Raw genomic sequence first — 23,204 nt, forward strand, 5'->3', positions numbered from 1 at the left:
CTGGTCATGTGACCTGATGATGTCACAACTGTTGTAGTTTATTCACACACATGACTCTTGTTTGTTCCAGTTCTGGAGCAGTATATTAATCATGTGGAAATTCCCACATAAAATTATTACATTAATAAAGCTGTATGTAATCATGTCTGTCGGATGTAATCAAACTATTTCTTTCTGCATTATCACAATTGCATTGACCTAATGTCATTTTCTTTGAAACTCAAACTTACTGTATTTTACTGAACTAATGTATTTTTTCTAGAGAAAAATGTAACTTATGTATTACACTGACCAAAGGGTTTTTCTAGTAGGTCTAGCAGAATGCCACAATCTAATGCATTTTTTCTTGAGTAAAATATATAAAAATGACAATATTGGTCTGATCTTAGATGATGCATGTCTTTCACATTGTTGCATTACCATACCTTCAACATTACGCCATTACAGTATGCACACACCCAATAGCAAACAAATCAAATAGCCTTTGTTTATTCGATTCATGACTTTATTCTCAGTTCTCCATGTTCCCGTGTTTTCATCATTAAATCCACTCCTCGTCTCCTGCCTTTGCTCCTCGTTTCACAGAATGACTGACTGAGGATAACATACACAAGAGCAACAGGCTAACAGCTGCGAACAATCAAGTCTAATCACGGGGAAAACCTCAGAGAACTACAAACACACAACAGGAACAGCAGAACATAAGAGTCCAGGACACGTGCGACACGTCTCAGATCTGAGTTAAAGTAGGAGAAATATCCTGTTTATCATAACCATCATATATGCTACCACTTCATAATCAGGTTCATCAGTTAACATTAGTTAACTAACATAGTTAAGATGAACTAAGAGTGAACAATACTAATACAGCATTTATTAATCTTAGTTAATATTAATTTCAACATTCACTATTACATTATCAAAATGAAAGTACGTGTGTGTGTGTGTGTGTGTGTGTGTGTGTGTGTGTGTGTGTTTCAAATGCATTCATTGATTTAATTAATTTTACTTTCTTCTTGTTCATGCAGAATGAATAACTAGAATCAATGAAAGTAAAATTACATCTTCTCAAAACAGCCGTTTGATACTTTCTGATCATTTGTGACACATGACATGTTGTATTGAACGAGCTGAATATGAATATAAGTAAATTTTAGATGTATAATTTTCTCACAGGCCGTTCAGCAAAATAATACAGGTTTATACTGTACATCAGGTTTAGAAGATGAAGACCATTTAAACTACTGTATTTTTCAAAGTATTTTAAGTATAATAAAAATGCATGCAGAGCATCTGAAGACCGAGCCAAATGTTTTAGTTTATAGTCGTAGTAATTGTTGATAAAGGGTCAAAGTTTCACTTGAACAGATAATTCTTTACATCACTGAACACGACTCTTGGATCATAGGATTGTTTTCTTGTTGCAGGTGTGTATGTTTCCCAGTCTTCTGGAAGCACTCCTCCAGTGGACACCTTACTGATGATCTCTGCCCTCTTCCTGATGTCCATTAAAGACTGAATGCGATGTTTAAATCCAGGCCTGGCTTCTTGTTTCTCAGACTTGATCATCAGATCAATGTAGTCAGGAGTGGACAGAGGATTGGGCTTGAGGGCGATTTCCTCCAGACGCTCCAAAGACTTTTGAGAACTTTCAATTAGTGCGGTCACAATATCCTGGACAACCTTAAGCTCCTTTTCAAGCTCTTCAAAGATCTTTTCTTTTGACATGACCTGTCGATGTGCCGCCTCATATCGCCTTTTTAAATCCTGATAGGTTTCCTTTCTCTTCTCTGGGACATATTCCCATTTGTATTTCTGATTAAAGTGCACATTCCAGGCACACTTTCCTGGACACACCCTACACACTCCATCTGTCATGGCAATGCACTTATATCTATCACTGTCATTTGCAATTGCGCATTTGTCATGACATGTGAAGTGACACTTCTGGCAGTTGGTTGAGTAGTAGCCAGATGTGTTTTCCATCTGTTTTGGGACAGTTACTTCAAATTCAGATTCAAAATCCTTGCCTCCATTTCCGCCTTGTGTTGCTGCAGAGCTGCTCTTGTCTTCTTGATTTCATCCAGTTTCATCAGAGCAGCATTGATCTGGGGCTGAAGGCCTTCCACAAGCACTTCTAGCTGCTGTCGCTCTTTCAGGACTTCCCGTGTCAGAGACAAGCTCTTGGTTTGCATCTTGTTGAGGGATGTGAAGAACTTTTTCATGCTAGAAAATCCCAGCTTCCAGAACATCTGATCATAGTTGTCACAGTAAGACTCCTCATTCTCTGCCGATGTGTTACTGGTAGCAAACAGAGCAGAGTTGTTGAACTTGAAGTGAAGTGGCTCTCCAGACTCACTGGTAGAACAGGGAACCCCAGAGGCTTTGATGGCCTCGAGAACAGGAGGTGTTTTCCCATCTGCAAAGGTGATCAGCACAAGGATGTTTTCAGCAATATCCTTCCCAAATATGGAAAGAATGGAGTCAAAGATGTATTTCTGTGTGTGCGTCAGACGGGCAAGTGAAGCCTGTACTACAAAACACACGGCATCAATGCGGTTGATCCCTCCTGGATCAGAAAAGAACTTCTGAATCTGCTTTGTGATTTTCTGGTCATGTGAAATTCCTCTGGTATCACCGAAGCCTGGTGTGTCCACAATGGTCAGAGAATATGGGACCCGGAAACCATCCATGTGATTGATTTGATATGCCGTGATCTCCGAAGTCTGACTTTCAGCCTGGGATTTCTGCTTCCCTTCATCTATCAGCACAAACCGGAAGCCATCTTCCCATTGCACTCCCAGGATGTAGTTGATCATGCTGTTAATCAGAGTGGTTTTTCCTGAACCTGTGGCTCCGATCATCATGATGGTCTTGTTCTCTTTAGTGACGCTTTTCCCAAACGTGCTTCTTCTGCAGAATCCATCACAGTTCTTCCACGCTTCAGACAGATGGAGTTTAAACATGGGCAGGTTTTCATTGCTTCCATTGGCTATTTTTCTGCTCCAGTTGTTCTCGATATCATGTGCAACCCTTAAACTCTTCCCATCACTGTGGCCTTTTCCCATGGTGCTGCTGCTTGAGTTTTCTCTTGATGTCTTCAGTGTGTCATTAACAGCAGACTGGCTCAGTCTATTAGTCTTCTCCTGATCTGTTTCCACACGAGCTGCTTACAGAAAAACAATACAATAGTTTGAACATACAGTCATCAATACAGTATAATTACTCAGTGTTCACACAGTGTACGGCTGTACTGTACCTAGACTAAATCTGATGTCTTTTGTGAACAGCCTAATCTTTACACATGCGGTCATGACATGGTTTAAATAATCTAAATTTCAAGATAATCTAAATCTTGAAGAGAAAATAAACAGATAATGATAAATAATAATAAAGCTAGTAGTTGATTTTCTGGCTCCTTGCAGACCTTGATAATCCTATTACAATATAACAGACGTCCTAATCCTACAGGAACTCCTGAGTTTTATGGAGATGGCCGTGGCTGAAGGGACACACTGCCCCAATACTGTTCACAGGGTTCGCACAGATTCTGTAAAATGAAATTGCAGGACTTTAAGCACTACTTCTTTGGATTTCAAGGACTTCAATCAGCACTTATCAAACAATGTCTTTTTTTCTTTTTTTTTACTTAAATTACATATGGTATGTAATGTTTCACGTGATCGAGATGAAATCACCTTAACCATTGAAAGGATATTGAAACAGATTTTTTTTTCTATTGTCAGAGAGCCTCTCAACAGGCCTTATCAGAATGACATTTCCTACGCAATGGTTGTTTCTGGAACAAAACAACAGAACAGGAAGTCACCTACTTTCAGCGAGATGTCAGAAGCGGAAATGCTGGAGCTTGTGCACAAGCTGAGTATCAAAGACTTTTAGTGCTATGCTGTTAGCAAATTCTGTTAGAGTTATGCTGTAATATAGGGTGACCATATTTTTAGTTTTCAGAAAACAGGATGGGGGCGTGGTTAAGGGGCGGGGTGTGGTTTGGGAGGTGTGGTTAAGGGGTGGGGGCGTGGTTGATGGGGTGGGGGCGTGGTTGATGGGGTGGGGGCGTGGTTAAGGGGTGGGGGAGTGGTTTGGGTGAATGCATCAAAAAATACTTGACAAATGCATTCACAACCTTGCAACTATGTTATTGTACTTGAATACATAAAGTAATACATCCTTTCCAGTCAATGTTTGGCCTGCAACAATAGAATACTATTAAAAAAAGTTTAGCTTTTAACACCTTTTACATGACACTATTTCTTTTCATGGCCATAGCAGGTTAAAAATCTACTACTAAAATAATAAATCTACTACACCATTTCAGTAAAAAAACAATTTAAATCCTCCTGATGTTCTCTTGTAGCCTATACTTTCTTTATGTGGGCTTCTAGGTCGCTAGCACCTTTATTTGACACTGACACGTAGGCTACGTTCCAGCTTTGCAGTTAATGCATTCTGCTTTACACGGATCCCGACGGAAACGAAAACACAGGAATTTTCTCTGTAAATCATCTGTGAATTTACATTTGGGCTTTTTTTTTACGCTGTTAGCTACTTACATCTTACCTCGCACTTGACCGTAAACTGAAGCGTCGACCGCCGAGTCCTACTTTGATTTGATTGGTCATTTCAAATATTCTGACATTGACGAGCAGTGTGACAGACCAATGAGGCTGAGATGAACACACACACACACACACACAGGCCTCTGTATTCTGACGTGCTCTCTGCTTGCCGCTGCGGATTGAGGAACGTGCTGATTATAACAAGACGGGCCAAAGCCGGTTTCATATGTTTTGTGTGCAAAGGCAAGCATGTATTTAAAGTACACACTTAATGGCTCAATGAAAAATTATGAAAACCAGGACATTTTCATCACTTTATAAAAAACAGACAGGACAGGACGGGAAAACAGGACATGTCCTGGGAAAACAGGACGTTTGGTCACCCTATGTAATATGTGTGTGTTGAAATTTTTTTTAAAAGAGAACCTGAATTCAGCTGACTTCAAGACTATATAAGAAGCGAACAAAGGAAGATTTATTGCTCGTCCTTGCAATCGACAATCTAGTACGCCAGCTTTTACTAGACGCAAGAAGCATGCCAGCTTTAGCTATTTTTACATCTGTTAGTTAGTACTCATTTATAATCTGTAACAAGTATTCTTTTCATTTGATTATTTTAATAAAGTTTGTTAAAACATTTCTTATAATCATCTGACTGGACCTTGGATCATTGAGTACAGTTTTCTTCTGCCTGGATCAGGAAGTCCTTTCTGGGAGAGACACACGAGGGGTGAGCTTTCTGTTTGTCAAAAGAATAATTACCATGTGTTTTGATTTGATCATATAGCCTAGCCAAAGAGGAAGCATGTAACAGGGTTGTTGTTATAGTGCAAAGAAGGTTTAAGAAGTACCACAAAAGATAGACTTATAATACAGGTAATAAATCTATTATTTACTTAATTAAGCCTGCTAAATGCATTGTATGAGCTTCTGTTACTGTCACTGTTCATTCTATTGCTCTATCATATTTGATCTGTCATTTAATATCACAGCACATGTTTAGAGCAGCTCCAGCAGGGCTCAGTGCTGAAGATCGGGTCAGCGGTTCAGATGTTGAGATACCAGTGAAATATCAATTATTTAGTCCAATTTTGATACAACAAAAACTACCAGCCTAATTAATGTGCATTTAAACCATTATTAAAGACAAGTAAGCAGTCAGTAACAAAATAAGAGCAAATAATCAAATTACAAATAGGACAAATAAATACAATAGAACAAAGAAAGGCTACAAATGAAATAAACAGTGTTTTTAGAGTTTTTCGGGTAGATCTAACAGGCACAGCAATATGAATAAAGTCATCAAATGTGAAAAAAATGCATATTCATTACTGTATAAATTATATATAGATAGACTACCCTTGTTACAAAAATATCTATTTAGTCAAGAGCAGTGAGTATTGTTTGATTAACATTAAAACACAGAAGCAGGTTTATTAGACCGAATTTAAGACCGAAACCCATTTGAACATGGCTGCGTCCACTTGAGATATAACCGACTTTGTTTACTAGGATACTCACTAAGACAGACTTTTTTATAGCCTGGTTAAAACCAGACCATTCTCAGTAGTAACTGAGTTATGATCTGGCAAAAGCTTCTTTAATAACTCATTTCCAAAGGGGCGTCACCAACGGACGTCGCTCAAATGCCTCTGGGCGCAATTGGATAGACCTAAAACTCCTAAAACCAATCAGAGCGATCGTCATCGTGTAAAGCCATATGCCGCGTCCCAATTCGCCTAAGTTACACTACGCCATAAAAGTATGTACTCTTTTTGTGAAGAAAATGTATTTTCTTTTGAATGTGTAGCAAAAAAGTAGGCAAGCTTTGGGACATACTACTTCGTCATCTTTATCGGACGGATCTGTCGCGTGCGTCCTGTCACTTAAACTGCCCTGTCAATCATCTTATCACAGCTAAAATCCTCTATTAAATCTAATTTAATTTCCTACCGTTTCGGAGAGAAATGTAGTAGCACGTTCATCTGCCAGTGGGTCTTTTTAGCATTTAAAAGTTGGTGCGCTTCACCAACGGATGTCGCTCAAATGCCTCTGGGCACAATTGGATAGGCTAGACCTAAAACCAATCAGAGCGATCGTCATCGTGTAAAGCCCGCCTCAACGTTTCCGATTGGTGCTGCGATTTCGAGGCCATGGAAATGGGCTTGAATGAGCTCTTTGCCAGACTACTTGCAGAGCAAATCTAAATTTGCCGGAAGTTTGTCTGGGTTTTCCCAGGCTAACTTTTTTACATAATTTAGTGTGAATTCGTCCGTACAAGCACAAGATGTGAAAGAGAATTCAACTCAGTATTCGCACACTGTCTGAGACGTTGGTTTTCGGGGCGCGCTCTTCAGATGTTTACGTTCATGAAACTTCTTGACCTGCAAACGTCCAGTAATAATGTAGGGAACCACTCGTTATACATAAATCAGATAACAGTTCATGTTTTACTTTACTTACATATACAATTTAGTTTTAATCCAAATAACACGTGCTGAGTGAACGATCAGCAATCAAGAGCATTCAACAGAAGTGCGCTTTCTCTCTCTCTCTCTCTCGTCAGTTAACGTTAATAATAAGCTACATGAACATTCGACTGAACTACAAACTTTCCACTGATGTCTGTTTAAAGGGATGTGCTCGACCAGCTCGCGCATCTGTGCCGGTGCGCACTCAATTTTCCTCTTATCAGCTCACGCACCATGACAATGTGTTACTATATACACGCTGCCTGGTATCGGTTGTTGGTATCGGAGCATTTTTACGAGTGCGAGTACATGAGCTCGGTATCAGTGCATCCCTAATTTTAATAATTCAAGCACTTTTCAAGTACCTCTTCAAAAATATGGCTGTTTTCATGGGTTTTCCAGGACTTAAATTTAAAAAAGTCAAATTCAAGCACTTCAAGCACCCTGTACGACCCTACTTAAGCAGGTGAAGAAGTGCTCTACGTCACCAGAAGGGCATCTGCCTCATCACATCCTCAGACTCTTAATATCACCGCCTATTGTAGTTCTTGTGTTTCTGCTCGCCTCTTCTCTTTTTCTGTTCTTTCCTTCAGTGATTCTGCTTGTTAACAGCAGGTGTTCATCACTAATGCTCAATCATCAATCAATTAATATACTTTAACACTCTGTAGAGTGGGACCATATGAACACTGAGCCGTGTTGATTTATCAGAGGATTTCGATCTATCCACACCATCCTAGCAACACCATATACCATCTTACAAAGTTAATTTATCTGTCTGCTTGTCTGAGAGACAACATTAAACCTTCAGATTTCAAAATATGAAGGAGTACTTCAGGCTTTCATAAAAGCCAACAAAAAGTTTGTCTTAACTTTTTTTTATCAAGTTTAACACAGCCAACAGGAGTGTCTACATACACACCAATATGCTGAAATGTTGATGCAACATGATGTGATTGCAGCATAAAGTTTTTTTTTTTTTACAATTAAAGATAACATTTACTCAAATATTGTGTTGACTCACCTCTTTCTGTGGCTTCTGTAGAGAAATATAAATCTTCATATTTGTTACAAATCAAGTAACGTCCATCATTGCCTTGAACAGTTTCTTGAAATGTCGCTATAAGGTCGGCAGGAGTGCTGTTTGTCCCCAGTCTGTAGTGTCTGTTAAAACACTTATTGATGATTTTCTTTATGACGTCATTGACTTCGGTCGGCTCTGCCCCGTCAGGCTCTTGTGTCGTGAGCACCAGAGTGTGTTCAAACACACTGTCAGAGAAACAGTTGAGCACTATCTCCACACACACTTTCTCTTCTCTCGAACACTCATCGGGTTTGAGGACCAGAACGATCACATGAGGTCCCGGCGCAGACAGAGACACACACTCCTTCACTCCCTGTGTGATGTGACGTAGTGAGAGATCAGGGCTGAACAGGAGAGGAGTGTTGATGACCGTCATGTGTCTTCCTCTGACTCTCTCACTGTACGGCTCAACATCAGCTGGAGGAGATTCACTGTCAAACGCTGCTCTTCCTAAGATGAAGTTTCCCACTCGGCTGTTTTCTGATACACTCCTGCCCAGAAGAACAATCCTCAGATCACTCACTGAAACACACAGCACACAGGATGTTACAGTGTGTCACAATGTAATGTGTGACTGTGAAAATGAGGCACCATTTAGTCTGGAACCTGAAGCGACCTTCTCGAGAACCTCTAGGAACCCTTTACTCGGTTCAATTCAATTCACGTTTATTTGTATAGCGCTTTTCACAATACACATCATTTCAAAGCAACTTTACAGAGAGTGCATGAGTCCACATTACAGTTCAGAGTGATCTCAAATATCAGAGGAAACTGTCTAAGTTATGCATTTCATATACATATACAAAAAATGTATTAATTGAAACAATGTAATAATTGAATGCAGAAACAATGAGTTCATTGAAGTAATGAATACTTGTTTGTTAACAAATGATTATGACATTTATAAAATATAGCAAAATAAAATATAATATATATGTAAAATATAGCCTTTAGGTCCCTCAACTACCCTGTATGGTGTCTCTGTGAATCTATAAAGACTAGACTTACTCTCAGGAGGAATCATGTCGTTGCTGTTTCTTCTCCTGGTAGGACGAACACGGACCACATCTGCTGAAAAAAACATTATTTTTGATACTTACACCACAGTAATTCCACACCTCAGTTTTACTGAATAAATAAATAAATACTGGCAAACAAACAACAAAGCTTTCTTTCTAGACGCTTTCTTTATCTCAACATGATAAAAATGATTGAACACAACAACAGAATTGTAATTTCAATTATTAGTGAATTTAAGTGTTTGATTTTGGTGATATTCTCTGTTGATTTATTCTGAAGATTAATCATGACATCTTTATTTATGAAGTGTTTCATACAATATACACTCAAAGGCCACTTTATTAGGTACATCTGTTCAACTGCTCGTTCACGCAAACATCGGCTGCGTCTGAAAACTTAAGGCGGGCATAAAATGTGTGATTTCTGTGTGATTTCAGCAAAGTTACCAACTCACACTGAACGAGTAGATCTCATGCGATGTAAAGCTAAAGCTCATGTTTTATGTGCTCACACTGTACGGTCTGATCATCGAGCTGCGACTTCACTGCTCACTCTATACCTGTGAAATATGTGCGATAAACCAGCCGTGCCAATATAACAGACCATGATATTGTGTATCAAGTGATATCGACAATTAGCTATTGATATCAAGAGGATTTAGCATTTCCAATTTATGCATTCAATTATTATTATTATTAGTGCAGGCCTATTTTTATTATTAAATTGATATTACAATTGCCTCACAATAATTTCATAGAGCATCACAGCATAACCGACGCACTGTGAGGATAATAAAAGATTAGATAGATCAGCTTACTCCTTATTAAAAATTATTTAAAAACATTTAGGTCTATTACACAATGAATCACAGGCCTATAATTAAAATTATTAACAGTCTATAATATTTCTGAACACTGCAATAATCAGTAATCAATGAAAATTAAGAGCAGTTTTATTTGGGAAAATAAATTGCTTGATATAAAATACTTTATTTTATTTTTTTTAATTCAGTATGTATATGGGCCACAAGAGAAATATTAAGTAAATACATGAATATGGCCTACTGTCATCTGTCAGCTGCATCCTACTGTCAGCTGGAGAACAATAATGTCACGTAACGTCAACTTTTACCTCAGAAAAGCCTTTGTGTCCATAAACTCGATAGTCAGCTAGAAAAATTACTTTAGAGAGGAGCATTTTGATTAATATATGCACTATATTACATATTTATTATATTTTTACTTAACATGCTGCCTACATCATAGGTCTTCAACCCTGCTCCTAAAGGCTCACTGGCCTTCAAAGTTTATATCGCACCAGCTTCAGGTTTTTTTGTATTAGGGTTAGAGATCTAGTGCTGTGTTCCCATTTACAGTAGTAATATTCAGAGCTGGTCACGTCCTTGGACCGGGAATTATGCGTTCCTATAGCACCACTATCAACCCCTAAATGAATCTGCAGCAGTCTGCAAATACACTGGATATGACAGCATTTATAGGATGCATTGAGGAGGCCGAACTACACTCAGTGGCCATTGACGCTGACATTATTATGGTCAGTGACACTGGCTCAGATTCTGTGTAAAGGACAATTCTTTGTGACTGTGTGTAGTTCTCAAGTTGAATAAGATATTCAGTTCCCACTTTAAGAACCTTAGTTCCCAGGACATCCACAAGATGGATGTAAATGCTGATGCTGTTAAAGGAGGGCAGGCGTAAACGCATGACAGGATGACTGAAATTAAAGGTTTAATAATAAATTTGCTTTTAAATTAAATAGGTTTTATTGGTCTGGAGCAGTGCAGGAAACCAAAGATTGCCCATTAGAAAGACTAAATTGAATCACATCTCATGTTTCTCCACTCTGGACATTAGAGCCAGTGGATTAGCTGGATTAGCTCCGCCCCTGAATTGGCACTAATTTGAAAGCGAAACTAAAATGCGCACGAGTGCTCCAGTAGCCTACTCGTTACATGTTAGACAGCGTGCCTTCCAGACGGCTAAATAAAGTGAAGCTGGATTTGAAAGTGCGCACTGCAGTGATGCCTCCAATCACTTTGATCAGAAATGCAGTTAAAGGCAGGGTAGGTAGGATTTATTAAAAATTAAAGATCCAAATTTGTTAAAACTTTCTATATATATCAATACATAATTAAAATGTAAGAACTCTGAAAAAAAGAGTATAAAAATCAAGTGACTCTAGACCGTTTAATCTGTATTAAACACAGCTCATTATTTCGATTCGGGACGAATCAAAGGATTGGCTTAGGCGACTGTCACTCTCTCGCAACCATGGCAACCACCCTTTTGCCACACAGCACCTGCCCACTTGCGCGCGACCGTTTGATTTGAGGAGTGCGAGAGGCACGGAACCTGATCACACCTCCGTCCAGTAGATGGCGGTAATGCACTATGTTTGCAAGCTGCCAATAAAATCTATCGAAGAAGAAGAAGAAGGCACTGAACCTAGGAATACCAAAACAATGGCAGAGAAAGAGCAATCTAAATTTACAGTACCGGCATATGCAGTTAGTGAAGGCAAACCAGGCAAAAAAATGCCCCTTCCCCTCCGCTTGTCTCAGGTAAATAATGCGTCCTCTAGCTCAGCGGTCGGGGTCGGAGTCGCGCGTTCATGTGTTTTGGGGGCGTGGCTTTGGAAGAAGCACAGAAATGAGGGGGTGGAGTGAATGGAAATAATGAGATGTCTTTAAAACAGTCGTGAGAGGTCTACAGACACTCGATTTTGATACTTTCTTTTTCAGAGTACTTACATTTTAATTATGTATTGATATGTACATAAAGTTTAAACAAATTTGAAAAATAAAATTTTTAGACCATTTCTACCTACCCTGCCTTTAAGTGTGAGATGTGCAGCGCCAATCTATCATATTCATAACATTATAATGAGAACACGATTGTAATATAATTTAGTCAATTCTCTTTGCTTTAGTTTTTCAGCGCGCTTTTAAAGGAAGAGCACGTTCACGTGTTACACATCAGACTAGCACAGTCAAGTTCATTCACGTCCTTTTGTGCAGATGTACACAAGATTACTTTTATGTTGTCTATATCTGATTAATATATAAGTAAATATAAACAAATATAAGACGCGTTTGGTTTAGTTTAATAACCAGCGGGCAAAACGCTGCAGTTAACCGACCATTCATTCACTTTTCAGTTTAAGCTCAAATGCAGTGTCCGACATTACGGACAGTTTGAAAGTGAAACTAAAAGGCACACGTCTGCACAGGTATTCATAACGGTGCGCGTCCACAGAGAGTGAGTGTGTTCAGATCACTCCTATGGTAGGAATTAATTGAAAACGCTCTGCACCATAATGAATGCCCCTGCAGACGTGTGCATTTTAGTTTCGCTTTCAAATTAGCGATTTAAAAGCCCCCGCTGGTGATAATGGTATTACTGGTGTTGTCACACTTTGATTAACCGGTGGGAAAACATTCTCACCGTCACATCCCTGTTTTATATATGTAGTATATGTATATGTAGCTATGTGTCTTGCTGTGTGTATATCTCACCTTTGCTCTCTCTGCTGGACATGATGATATTCAGTTTCTTATCCGTCTCATTCTTTGGTCTTCAGTTGATCGTCTTCTCTGACTCCTGAGATCTGTTTCTTTTCCTTTGGGAGATTAAATTGATTTCCTTTAGTAACAGCTTTCTTTTTTTCACATCTTTTTTTTCCAACCCATTTTAAAATGCACATTGGTGTTATTTTGACGCTAGGGGTGGGCGATATGACAAAAACATCATATCACGATTTTTTCCAGGAAAATCACGATTCACGATTTTATCACAATTCTTTTTTTATGTTGGTTTTACTATTTTGTGACTGAGCATTACAGCCAAACTAATGTCCATATTTTAAAAACAAAACCTTAGGTATCAAAATATAAAATAAAAAAGAATGGCAGACAGGGGCGAAGATAAAATTTTTTTGTCATTATTTCCTTTGTTATTAAATATTAAGATCAAAGATACACATTACACATACACAACTTAATATACAAATTAAATAAACAGTGCTTTATGTTTTCAGCTACAGTAGGTGTATTTAACAGTAGCATTGAAGAAAGTAATTTAATGAACAAATATTAAAATAAAACAAAACATAGACTTCACTGTATAAATTATACATTGATACTTATTAAAGCTACTATTAAAAGTTATCGGTCAAGAGCAGTGAGTGATTTTCTCTTTGCATTTTGTTGTTTTATTAACATTAAAGGGATAGTTCTCCTAAAAATTCAAATTGTCATAATTTATGAATAAGTTTCTTTCTTCTGTTGAAAATAAAAGTTATTTGGAAGAATGTGGGTAACCAAACAGTTGATGTACCCCATTATTACATGGCTTGGCTGAATTCCAATGTAGAATGCGGTGTGTTATTTCTTGATAACAGACGCTGCAAAGTATAACACACCGTTGCCATGAAAACAGAGCGTTGCTATGGACGTGGAACGGACTATTTTCTTTAGCGGAAGCAATACAATCGTTTTTAAATCAATAAACTCCTTTTTAAATCAATATTTTGTGTCAAATTATTTAGCCTATTTATTTTGTAGGTAGCCATGTAATAAGCGGGATAGCTTATAACAACCCCTTCAGGCTGATTCAAGCTCTGCTTCGCGTCGCGGTCCCGTTTAGCCTGTCGGGGTTGTTATTCACTATAACAACCGCCTCACTATACATTATCCCTTACTTAACCTCCATATGGAGGCTCCATAGTATATTTTTCTCCTATGGAAGTCAATGGGGACCAGCTACTGTTTGGATAGCCACATTCTTCAAAATATTAATATTAGAAAAATATTAGAAGGAAATTAATACAGCATTGGAACAACATTAGAGAGCGTAAATAATGAGAGAATTTTTATTTTTGGGTGAACTATCCCCTTAAGGACAAGCGGCAGCGTGTTTACTATTACTACTGTCTCTTCAAGAGCTGCGCACGACGCGTCTATTGTACGCATTTGACAAGCAGATTTACTCTCAATTTTCTCAAGTTTGCTTTCACTTTAGACATAACCGACTTTGTTTATGTAAACCTTGTGTGTATTTAACAGTATTAGCACAATAAGACTGGAAAGATAACTTAGTCCAGTATCCAGGCGCTGGTAGATCGAAAGCCAAATGGTTCAGAATTCGCGTGCTTTTGACCGCCGTATCAATATTAAAACGCTGTCTTTATAACGCCGCTAGGATAATTTAACGTCACACGCCGCCACGCGTTAAAATAACGCCACTCGCCAATAGATGTTAAAGTGACGCCATACGCCACTCAAAATGCAGATTTACGAGCTCATCTACATGGCCCTCATGGCAAACTCTACTGAGTTTGAGGACTCAAGTCTGAGAGGACAATCCAGTTTGGAAGAGCGCAAAAATGGCAAGGAGAGGATTTATTTTGCGGTGTAAACACACTGTAAATGACTGTGAGTGTGAAGTGTAAATGTAAATGAATTTTGTTCAAGAAAAAATTTAAATAAATAAAATAAAAAGGTCTAGAGACCAGAAAAATCGCATAAATGCCCAGCTCATTTGCGCATAAATATCACTTAATTTCCCTTTATGCGATCCCTTAAATTCATACATTAAATTATATAACAAAGTTCGAGAGGAGCACGTTCAGATAATCAACCAAATCAGCACGGGATGAGTTAGGCTAATCAACTCATTGAGTGCGATAGGATTGAGTTAGCCATTTGGCTTAGAACTAGGCTATTAATGTCGCTGTCTTCACGAAGTGCTGAAATGTATCATCATGACATGGCCTGTCAGGAAAAGAAGACTCAAAAGCTGAGAATATGTAGCAAATCAAACTTTATTTTTATGGGGTGGCCTGTTTTTATGGGGTGTCCTGTCTGAGTGTGTGACTCCCGGCCTAATGGTGTCCCTGACCAGCATTAGCCTAAATAATTCACAACATTAAGCATTTAAGTTTACTGTAATAAAGATGAAATTAGGCTAAATAAAATGAGCCTATAATATTCGTTGCAAAAATTAACGAAAATTAGAAATGTTGCCTTGCAATAGACTGAAATAAGTTTATGTTGAAGCTAAAATTATGAACTGGAAAGAAATAAAAACTTAAACTAAACTCAAATAGCCTATAGCTAAATTATATAGGCTAGGCCTAAATAATTTAATATAGCCTCATTTAAAACAAAATTTAAATGTCAAAAGCACATAACGAAATTGCTTAAAATTAAGCTAAAATTACCATGAAAAATACAAATAAAACAAATTCAAAATCAAAATATTAATAAAACTAAATTTAAAATGAAAATAACTGCAGGTCTCCGCAGTCACTTAGCCTAAATGAAAACTATGAAAGCCGTGACCGGCCAAAACCGGTAAAAAAATTAAAATTGAAAAATAAAATAATTAAAAAAAATTCAAGAAATGATTCCCTCTGATCTTCTGTTTCATTGATAAAGTTGCATTTCCTACATATTCCCACTTTTGGTTCTTCTTTTCCTGACTATAGGCCATGTCATTATTAGGGCTGCCCCCTAAAGATATTCCTAGTCGACTAACACTCCGATTAGTCGAATAATCGTTCATTTATGATATTAATATAAAAACTTGCGTATATACAAGGAAAGGTATAGTCCAAGTTGAAGTTTAACACTTCCATATGACAGAAAATGCTAAAGCATGATATTAGCGCGTTCAAAATGAAAATTAAGCGCTTAAAACATAGTAAAGCGTTTAAAGTATACAGCGCTTAAAAACGTTATAGGCTAATTATAGCCTAACATAAAAACAGCAATCCGACTGCCTGTGCATTTTAATAATTTATTATCAAAAATACAAACTGTAACAGTTACATGTCAAACAAACAAACAAACAAAAAAACTGTTTTGAATAAAATAAAATTCGTTCTTTAAAATAAATTAAATAAACTTATTAGTAACTTAGGCCTAGTACAAAACAAGGCAAAAAAAACAAACAAATAAATACTGTAGCAAAAACGCTGTTTGGTATAAAAATAGTGGAAAATTCATTTAATTTTTATATTGTTCAAAAGGAAAATTAACAAAAACGAACAATTTAATAAATGCACATGGCACATCGCACAACGCCAAAACTTAGAATAAAAAAGAAGGCGGCAAACAAATCAACAGCCTAAGTATTTGATTAAATTGTTTAGAACAACTATATTTAAGACAAAATGTGGAACGAATAATTTAAAGAACACTAATACAAATCAAAAATATCAGAGCACAGCCGCAAACTGCCATTAAGACGACGGATGAGTCTTGACCTAAAACAACAAATTGCAAACATCAGACAAATTTTTCTTACAGAATAAAAAACAACTTCTGCATTATATAAAAACGAATAAATAAAAATATGTATTTATTTATTTGTATAGCCTACCCGTTATAATAGGCCTACCCGTTTTTTTTTATATATATAGCCTAACGGATAGCAAACAGAAACACTACAAAAAGGAAATTAAGCATTCTTACCTAAGCTTTCAATTCGATTTTATTTTTTTCATATTATGTGAGAGGAACACCAGCTTGTCCACATTGTTGAAGAAGGGAGCTTCTCGACTTGTTCACAATGAAGCTGGCCTTTGAAAAGATGCGCTCTAATGGAAGCTGCTTTAGCGAGCTTTGGATATCGATGTTAATTTTTTTGCCACTGGTCCCGAATCAACCTTTGTTTAATCTGCCAAGTACATTTTTAGTTCATCCTTCATCAGATCTCGTTGATCTCTCGTTGCTTTGATGTCATGTCATACACTGACTGCGCAGTGCGCAGCCCCTGATTGCGTAATTTTTTCACATGATTTTTTTTGCGACCAACCGACTAATGAAAATGTATTCGACCAAGCCCTCTTCATATCGACTAACGTTTAGTCGACTATTTGGGGGCAGCCCTAGTCATAATGATACTGTATTGACATTTCAGCACTTCGTGAAGACAGCAACATTAGTTATAATAAAGCACTTAGAGCTCGTGTGAATTGCACGTAGAAAAGGAAGTTCAGTTGAATTTGAGAACTTGTATGCTAAATAATAATAATAATAATAATAATAATTTGTTACATTTATATAGCGCTTTTTCTGAGACCTCAAAGCGCTTTTACATATGGAAAAATTACACTTACATCTCTGATGTGAAAACCTGTCAAATAAAAATCTAAAATTGAATGTTGAGATTTGCACTCGCAGTCACAACAAACCTGCATTTCTGAATTTGTAATTATTATAAGACGTAAACTGCTAATTCCAAAAACAGGTCATTGTGCTATAAAAGTAATATTTTTTCCGGAACATTTTACTGTTAGTTTGTTATCATAATGTCACATAGTTTAAATTATTTAAGTTTTTTATTTCTTCTTTAAATTTAGCCTTTAAAATAAAGTGCATTTGTATATCTGAGTTGATTTGGGCTAAAAACACGAAATGGGCAGAGAGTTAATGATGACTGAAAGACATCAGATCCTGAATTATCAGAGTAAAAGGCGAGTGCAGTCATTTACAGTGTGTAAATCCTCTCCTTGCCATTTTCGCGCTCTTCCAAACTGGATTGTCCTCTCAGACTTGCCGTAGAGTCACTTTAACATCTATTGGCGAGTGGCGTTATTTTAACGTGTGGCGACGTGTGACGTTAAATTATCGCCTGACGGCGCTTATCTAATGCCTAGCGGCGTTATAAAGACGGCATTTTAATATTGATACGCCGGTCAAAAGCACGCGAATTCTGAACCATTTGGCTTTCGATACTTTTAGTGAGCAGAAACACAAGAACTACAAATGACTTAAGGCTGGAATACATTTCACAAGTTCTGCCCTGATTTATGTTACTCAGAGACTGACGTGTGTAGCGACAATGGGTAGAAAGCAACCACCAACTAATCTTCTTTTTGAATATTAATTCAAATTCTCTACTTCTCGATGACTGAGGGGGGAAGATTTGTTCAGAACGTCTCATGATCATCACCGGTCTGACTAATTGAAGGAGCCCCCAGCACTAACACATAACCGGTCAATGGCTAGCTTTGTGGCCAACTACGGACTGGTTAAGATAAAGACAGTGTCCGCACATTCCAGAGTCAAATCACCAAGACCAGAGCCATAAGTCACCCATCCCGGTGCCAGAGAGTCTGCAAAAGACCCTTCTAATGACCAAACTAACGGAAAAGCTTGTCAATGTGTGGGGTTGTTAAAAGACAGATTGGTTCAGAAATTGCACCACAACATTCCTGAACCCCTCCTCCTTAAGACCTCCGAACAAACCAATTCTCTTCTTTTCAAACCAGAGAACTGAGATTTTACCTAACTATACATAAAATCATTCAAGAACAATTTTCAACGGACTTATAAATCAAACATCATGCAACTACAATGATTCAATTTTGTGTCTACAATAAATGTGTGTCTAATGTGCTTAGATCCCATATAATTCATGTAATTGTTATAACTGTTAGATGTTGAATGAAAGTGTGTTGTGTTTCATGTCAATATGATCGTATGCTCATGATTCAAAAGATGACGTGATTGAAATCTGTGTAAAATGTTCATATTCTTATAATAGTAATCATGTCTAAACTGTAGCCTCTGTTCTCTCTGCTAGTAAGGAGATCACAGATAAGCATGATTTACGATCAGAACTGAAAAGAACGTCACCTCCTAAATTCAGCCAGTGTCTAATTGGCCAGAACTTCATCCTGGAGGTTGGACAAACTTTTAGCTTAAAAACCTTAGACTCAAAACTCCTCGCTGCTCTCTCGCTGCTCTCGAAGATCTCTCTCGGTGCTCTCTCTCGGTTCTCGCTCTGAAGAAGAACTCTCAACAAATGCAGAAAAAGATGAAGATCTAAAGCAAGACTTGTAACCATGTAACTGAAGAGCAGACCAACCCAAATTAAGATCAGATGGGTTAGATTCATTTCCAGTCATCTAACTACTCTCCATATCTCATTTCATTTCTTTCTTTGTGTTATTTTCCCTTTCCGATTGAAAGTCTCGGTTATAAGTTAAGTTTTGAGGCAAAGTTTCGATCAACGATTCACGGCTGCAACGAACACTTTCAACTTCAAAGACTTTTCATTCAGCAGCTCCAGCACACCACGTGACTGGAACGCCACAGACATTTATCCAAGCACGAGGAGGCCAGCCGACGGACGAACCAAGGGAAACCCCCTTCTTACGCTACAAAGGGAATTCCAAAAGGAACGCAGAAGACAAGCAAGTACCTCCATGCAGGCTAAAATCTTAACTGGTGTATTTATATAACTTTAATAACCTGCCTAAAACGATAGAAGGGTTAAATTAATGATTGATGGTTCGTTCAGGTCATGTCTAAGTGCATATGGAATCGTGAGATTTCATCCTTTCACTCTTAAACCCACTCTTTCCTCACTCTATCCCTTTCTGCAACGCGTATGAATGTGTATGTGTGTGTGTGTGTGTGTGTTAGATATTAGCTTTATGTGTTAGTAGCCTATATAATCAATAAAGTATTGTTTGTATTTAAAAGAGATTACTCGTGTGTGCTTATCAGATTTATTGTCTTGAACTTCGATTTAAGTTACCTATGCTTTTACCCTTAATTTACTTCGTAATTTATTGTTAGCTGGGGATTAATTCTTTCTTGGCCAGGAAGATATTATATTTCCTAGAGTTAATACTTGTTTATGCTTTCTGTTCATTGGATGAACTGATAAAATGATCATACTATTGATTCTGCTACAGTAAATTCTGAAAATAATTAAAAATAATTAAAATATTAATTATTGGTCATATTCCGTTATGAATAATAATTAATAATATTTATACGTGGGCGTATAAACGCTACACGTGTTTGGCGTGTCAAAAGTGTTACATTAAGCCGTTGCAAATTCCTTGACTTTTAAAAATCAAGTAAATGTTTTTAGGAGTGGTTCTGATGCACAAAGTTGTTTTTATTGTCTCTTATAACAAACATGTTTTATTTAAACCCATGAAAATGCAAATTCAGTAGACAGATTTCAATACATCTTCATCTAAATGTTGCTCTCAGCAGCGTGGATTTTGTGTTTGTCTGTCACAGACAGTTTGTGTTTGTCCAATAATCATGAACATAAAAGAAACATCTGTAAATCACACATCTTTGGATCATGAGAGAAACCAGATCTGAGGAAAAGACTTTGTCAGACAGTGTTTCCCACTTGTGCTGCCCTTCATCACAGACATAACACACATAAGTTCTGGACAGAATTAACAGAGGTTTAGATCTCTATTACCTTAAATTATACGTTTATCTCCGTAAAGCTGCTTTGAAACAATCTACATTGTTAAAAGCGCTATGTAAATGAAGATGACTTGACTAGAAGTTGATGATTTATTGATTTTCGGAGATCAGTGTTTGCTTTAGTTGGGCTTTGACCCTTGCCTTTTTCTCATAAGTTTTCCTCTGTCCGCTGTAACCCGTGTGTTTAAAAAGCACATTAAATGATGTTGAAAATGTGTCCACAATGACCAGGCCTGGACTGGTAATCTGGCATACCGTGCAAACGCCCGGTGGGCCGACGTGCTCTTTGGGCCGATACATCTCATACTTCTTTTTTTTTTAACGGCCCATAAAACTCGTACATCGGCGGCCAATTCGTTTAGTTTTGTTTTGCCTGATTGGCGGGGCTGGGATCTTTGTGCCGGTGTAATGCATTGGTCAAAAAAAGTCAGCGTTAGTTTTTTTTGTTTCATTTTTCCATGAAGCGCGTAGCTCAGCGGCCCATTGGTTCTTTTCTTGACTGACAAGAAACTGGCTGGTCCAATCACAACTCTATACACCTCCCTCTGGGCTCTGAGCGAGTGTGCAGTGTCAGTGTGTATCTGTCAAAATAATCAGAGAGATGGAGAAGAAACGCAAGGAATGTGCAGAGAAATAGCGTGAAAAATAGACACAGGCCCTTAAAGCAGACGCTGTAAACTGTGTCAAAATATATGTTTTCTGACCTTCATCAGCTCCAGTGATGATGAGGATAGGAGGAGGATCAGGAGAGAGATGAGGAAGTGTCCGTCAAAATAAAAGATCATGTGCTTATCTCTGTCGAGTATAGAAATTAGTACAAAACTAATTATGAAAGTTTCCTTAATTTTTCAGTGCATTTGTTTTACAAAATATGGCTATTACTGTCATATGATTAATATTATAACTATTATTATGTAGTAGTGTAATGTAGACAGAAACTTTAAATAAAAGAGGTTTGAATTTTTCTTTGTTTAATTTGCATACTGAATATGGTGTGGAGCTCTTAATTTTGAACTCTCAAAGTGCTCCAGATTGATGAATTTAACATTAAAATGCACAACATTTTCTCACGGGGGGCCCCGAACCCCCCTAGAAGTCCAGAGGTACACACACCACAGTTTTACCAAAAATCCTGTAAGAAACACTGGTATTGCTATGCCAATGCAGCTTATAGCTTGTTTTAGGATTCATACTGTGGAGTATAGTTCAACTGTATTAATAAATGACAGTTTTGTACTTATTTCATCTGTTAACTCTAACAGATCTGTTAATTGCATGGCATTAGTGGATTTAAGGAACAGGAGTTAGTACATATTCAAGGGTGTGCAAAGATGGGTGGTGTTTATGATCATATGTAGTGGGACGATTTTTTGTCCCAATCCAGCCCTGACAATGACCACATTTGAACTAGTGTTTAGCCTTGTACGGAGGATCCATGAACGCCTATATCGGAGGGGCAGAACACGTCATAAAAGACGCCATAAAAACTTTAGTTCTGGTTCTCCTCAGTCAGTGACGTCTTTTCAACACAAGTCATTAAATCATTTTGCTTAGTGTTTCACCCAAAAATGTAAATTCTGTCATCATGTACTCACACTCATCATGTCGTTTCATACTTGTAAGACTTTCGTTCAACTTCCAAACACAAATGAAGATATTTCAGCGGAGCGACTGAGAAGAGCTCTTGCTTTCTGCGCGTGACGTCCCATTAAAACACCACGCGTGTGTTATTCTGTCAGTCTGAACATGAGAACATGAGATTATACAGATGTTTCAGTCGAACTGACGGATTATTTGTAGCGCAAACTCATGATCTGTTTCAGTCTTTGTGAGTGTAACTTCCCTAAACCGGAAGTGCCTCCCCTGATCTAACGCACAGTCGACTCGTTAGGAAAAAGCGTGGTGGATATAATCTCATCTAATGCCGACACACAAACATCACAACATCATAGGAGTTATTATGAGAAGGACATCGCTGAACTTACCATTTATGATGGAACTGTTTTGGTTAACGGTAGTCTTAAAATGGCGTCTTATCTGAAGATGAACGCAAGCTTTCAGTTTCGATTTCTTCTTCTTCTCTTGTTTATTGACGGTTGGGAAACCAGCTTTAGGCGCATTAGCGCCACCACAACTCGAGTGGACGAGAGCGGAACTGCGAGTTTATCTCTCACAACTCGGACTCTATAACTCAGCATATCTCATAATTCTCAGAACCAAAGGCAAGATTTGTCAGATAAAAGTCGCAATTGCATTTTTTAATAGCTAGTTAGTTTCAGTCACGCTTCTGTGGATGAAAAGCAGGTCTTCTAAATGGTTTAAGTGATGATTTAAGCCTCCTTTAAACTCTTAACCAGCTGTTATATCTAGTGCATGTATATTGTACAACATAACTCTCCTATTAAGAGTGCTGATGTTTGTTTTCTTCTGTTCTTCTTCTTTTATTGAAGAAATATCAAAACAAACAATACAAATCAAATGCTTGGGGAGGTATAACAGTATTAAATGAATACATTAGTGTGTACATGCCTGTAAAATTCTGATAGCTTTTTGTTTCTTCGAGGGCAATATTTACTCAATATAATGCTTCAGTCATTTTTAAATGCAATAAAACATGTTTTTCCCCCTGAAAATGTACACTTAAGAATGGGAAATTTAGCCATCAAAATAAAAACATTAATAAAATAAGTGCGTGGTTGTTTATCTTTGGGTTTACAATAATACCTAGAAGAACATCTTTCCACATTAATGTCAAATTTTTATCAACATTTCCAACAATGAAA

General features: G+C 37.5%; 1 protein-coding gene across 10 annotated transcripts; it reads right to left on the minus strand.

The window, feature by feature from the left end:
• Nucleotides 1-464: 464 nt before the first annotated feature.
• LOC311289588 (uncharacterized protein) lies at nucleotides 465-22,496 on the minus strand. 10 transcript variants are annotated; one of them, XM_084407697.1, is made up of 7 exons: nucleotides 22,407-22,480; nucleotides 22,017-22,161; nucleotides 21,126-21,216; nucleotides 12,688-12,791; nucleotides 9,141-9,200; nucleotides 8,073-8,654; nucleotides 465-3,166 (listed from the first exon to the last, which is right to left on the minus strand). In XM_084407697.1, exons 4-7 carry the CDS (start codon nucleotides 12,707-12,709, stop codon nucleotides 2,001-2,003), a joined length of 1,830 nt encoding a protein of 609 aa, XP_084263823.1. In that variant the 5' UTR covers nucleotides 12,710-12,791; nucleotides 21,126-21,216; nucleotides 22,017-22,161; nucleotides 22,407-22,480; the 3' UTR covers nucleotides 465-2,000. The 10 variants fall into 10 exon arrangements, with proteins under 10 accessions (XP_084263823.1, XP_084263815.1, XP_084263818.1 ...); XM_084407689.1 differs by lacking the exon at nucleotides 22,017-22,161 and having other exon boundaries at nucleotides 22,407-22,483; XM_084407692.1 differs by lacking the exon at nucleotides 22,017-22,161 and having other exon boundaries at nucleotides 465-3,169; nucleotides 22,407-22,483.
• Nucleotides 22,497-23,204: the final 708 nt, after the last annotated feature.

Source organism: Rutilus rutilus (genome assembly GCF_951802725.1).
Source record: "Rutilus rutilus genome assembly, chromosome: 4".
Classification (NCBI taxonomy): domain Eukaryota; kingdom Metazoa; phylum Chordata; class Actinopteri; order Cypriniformes; family Leuciscidae; genus Rutilus; species Rutilus rutilus.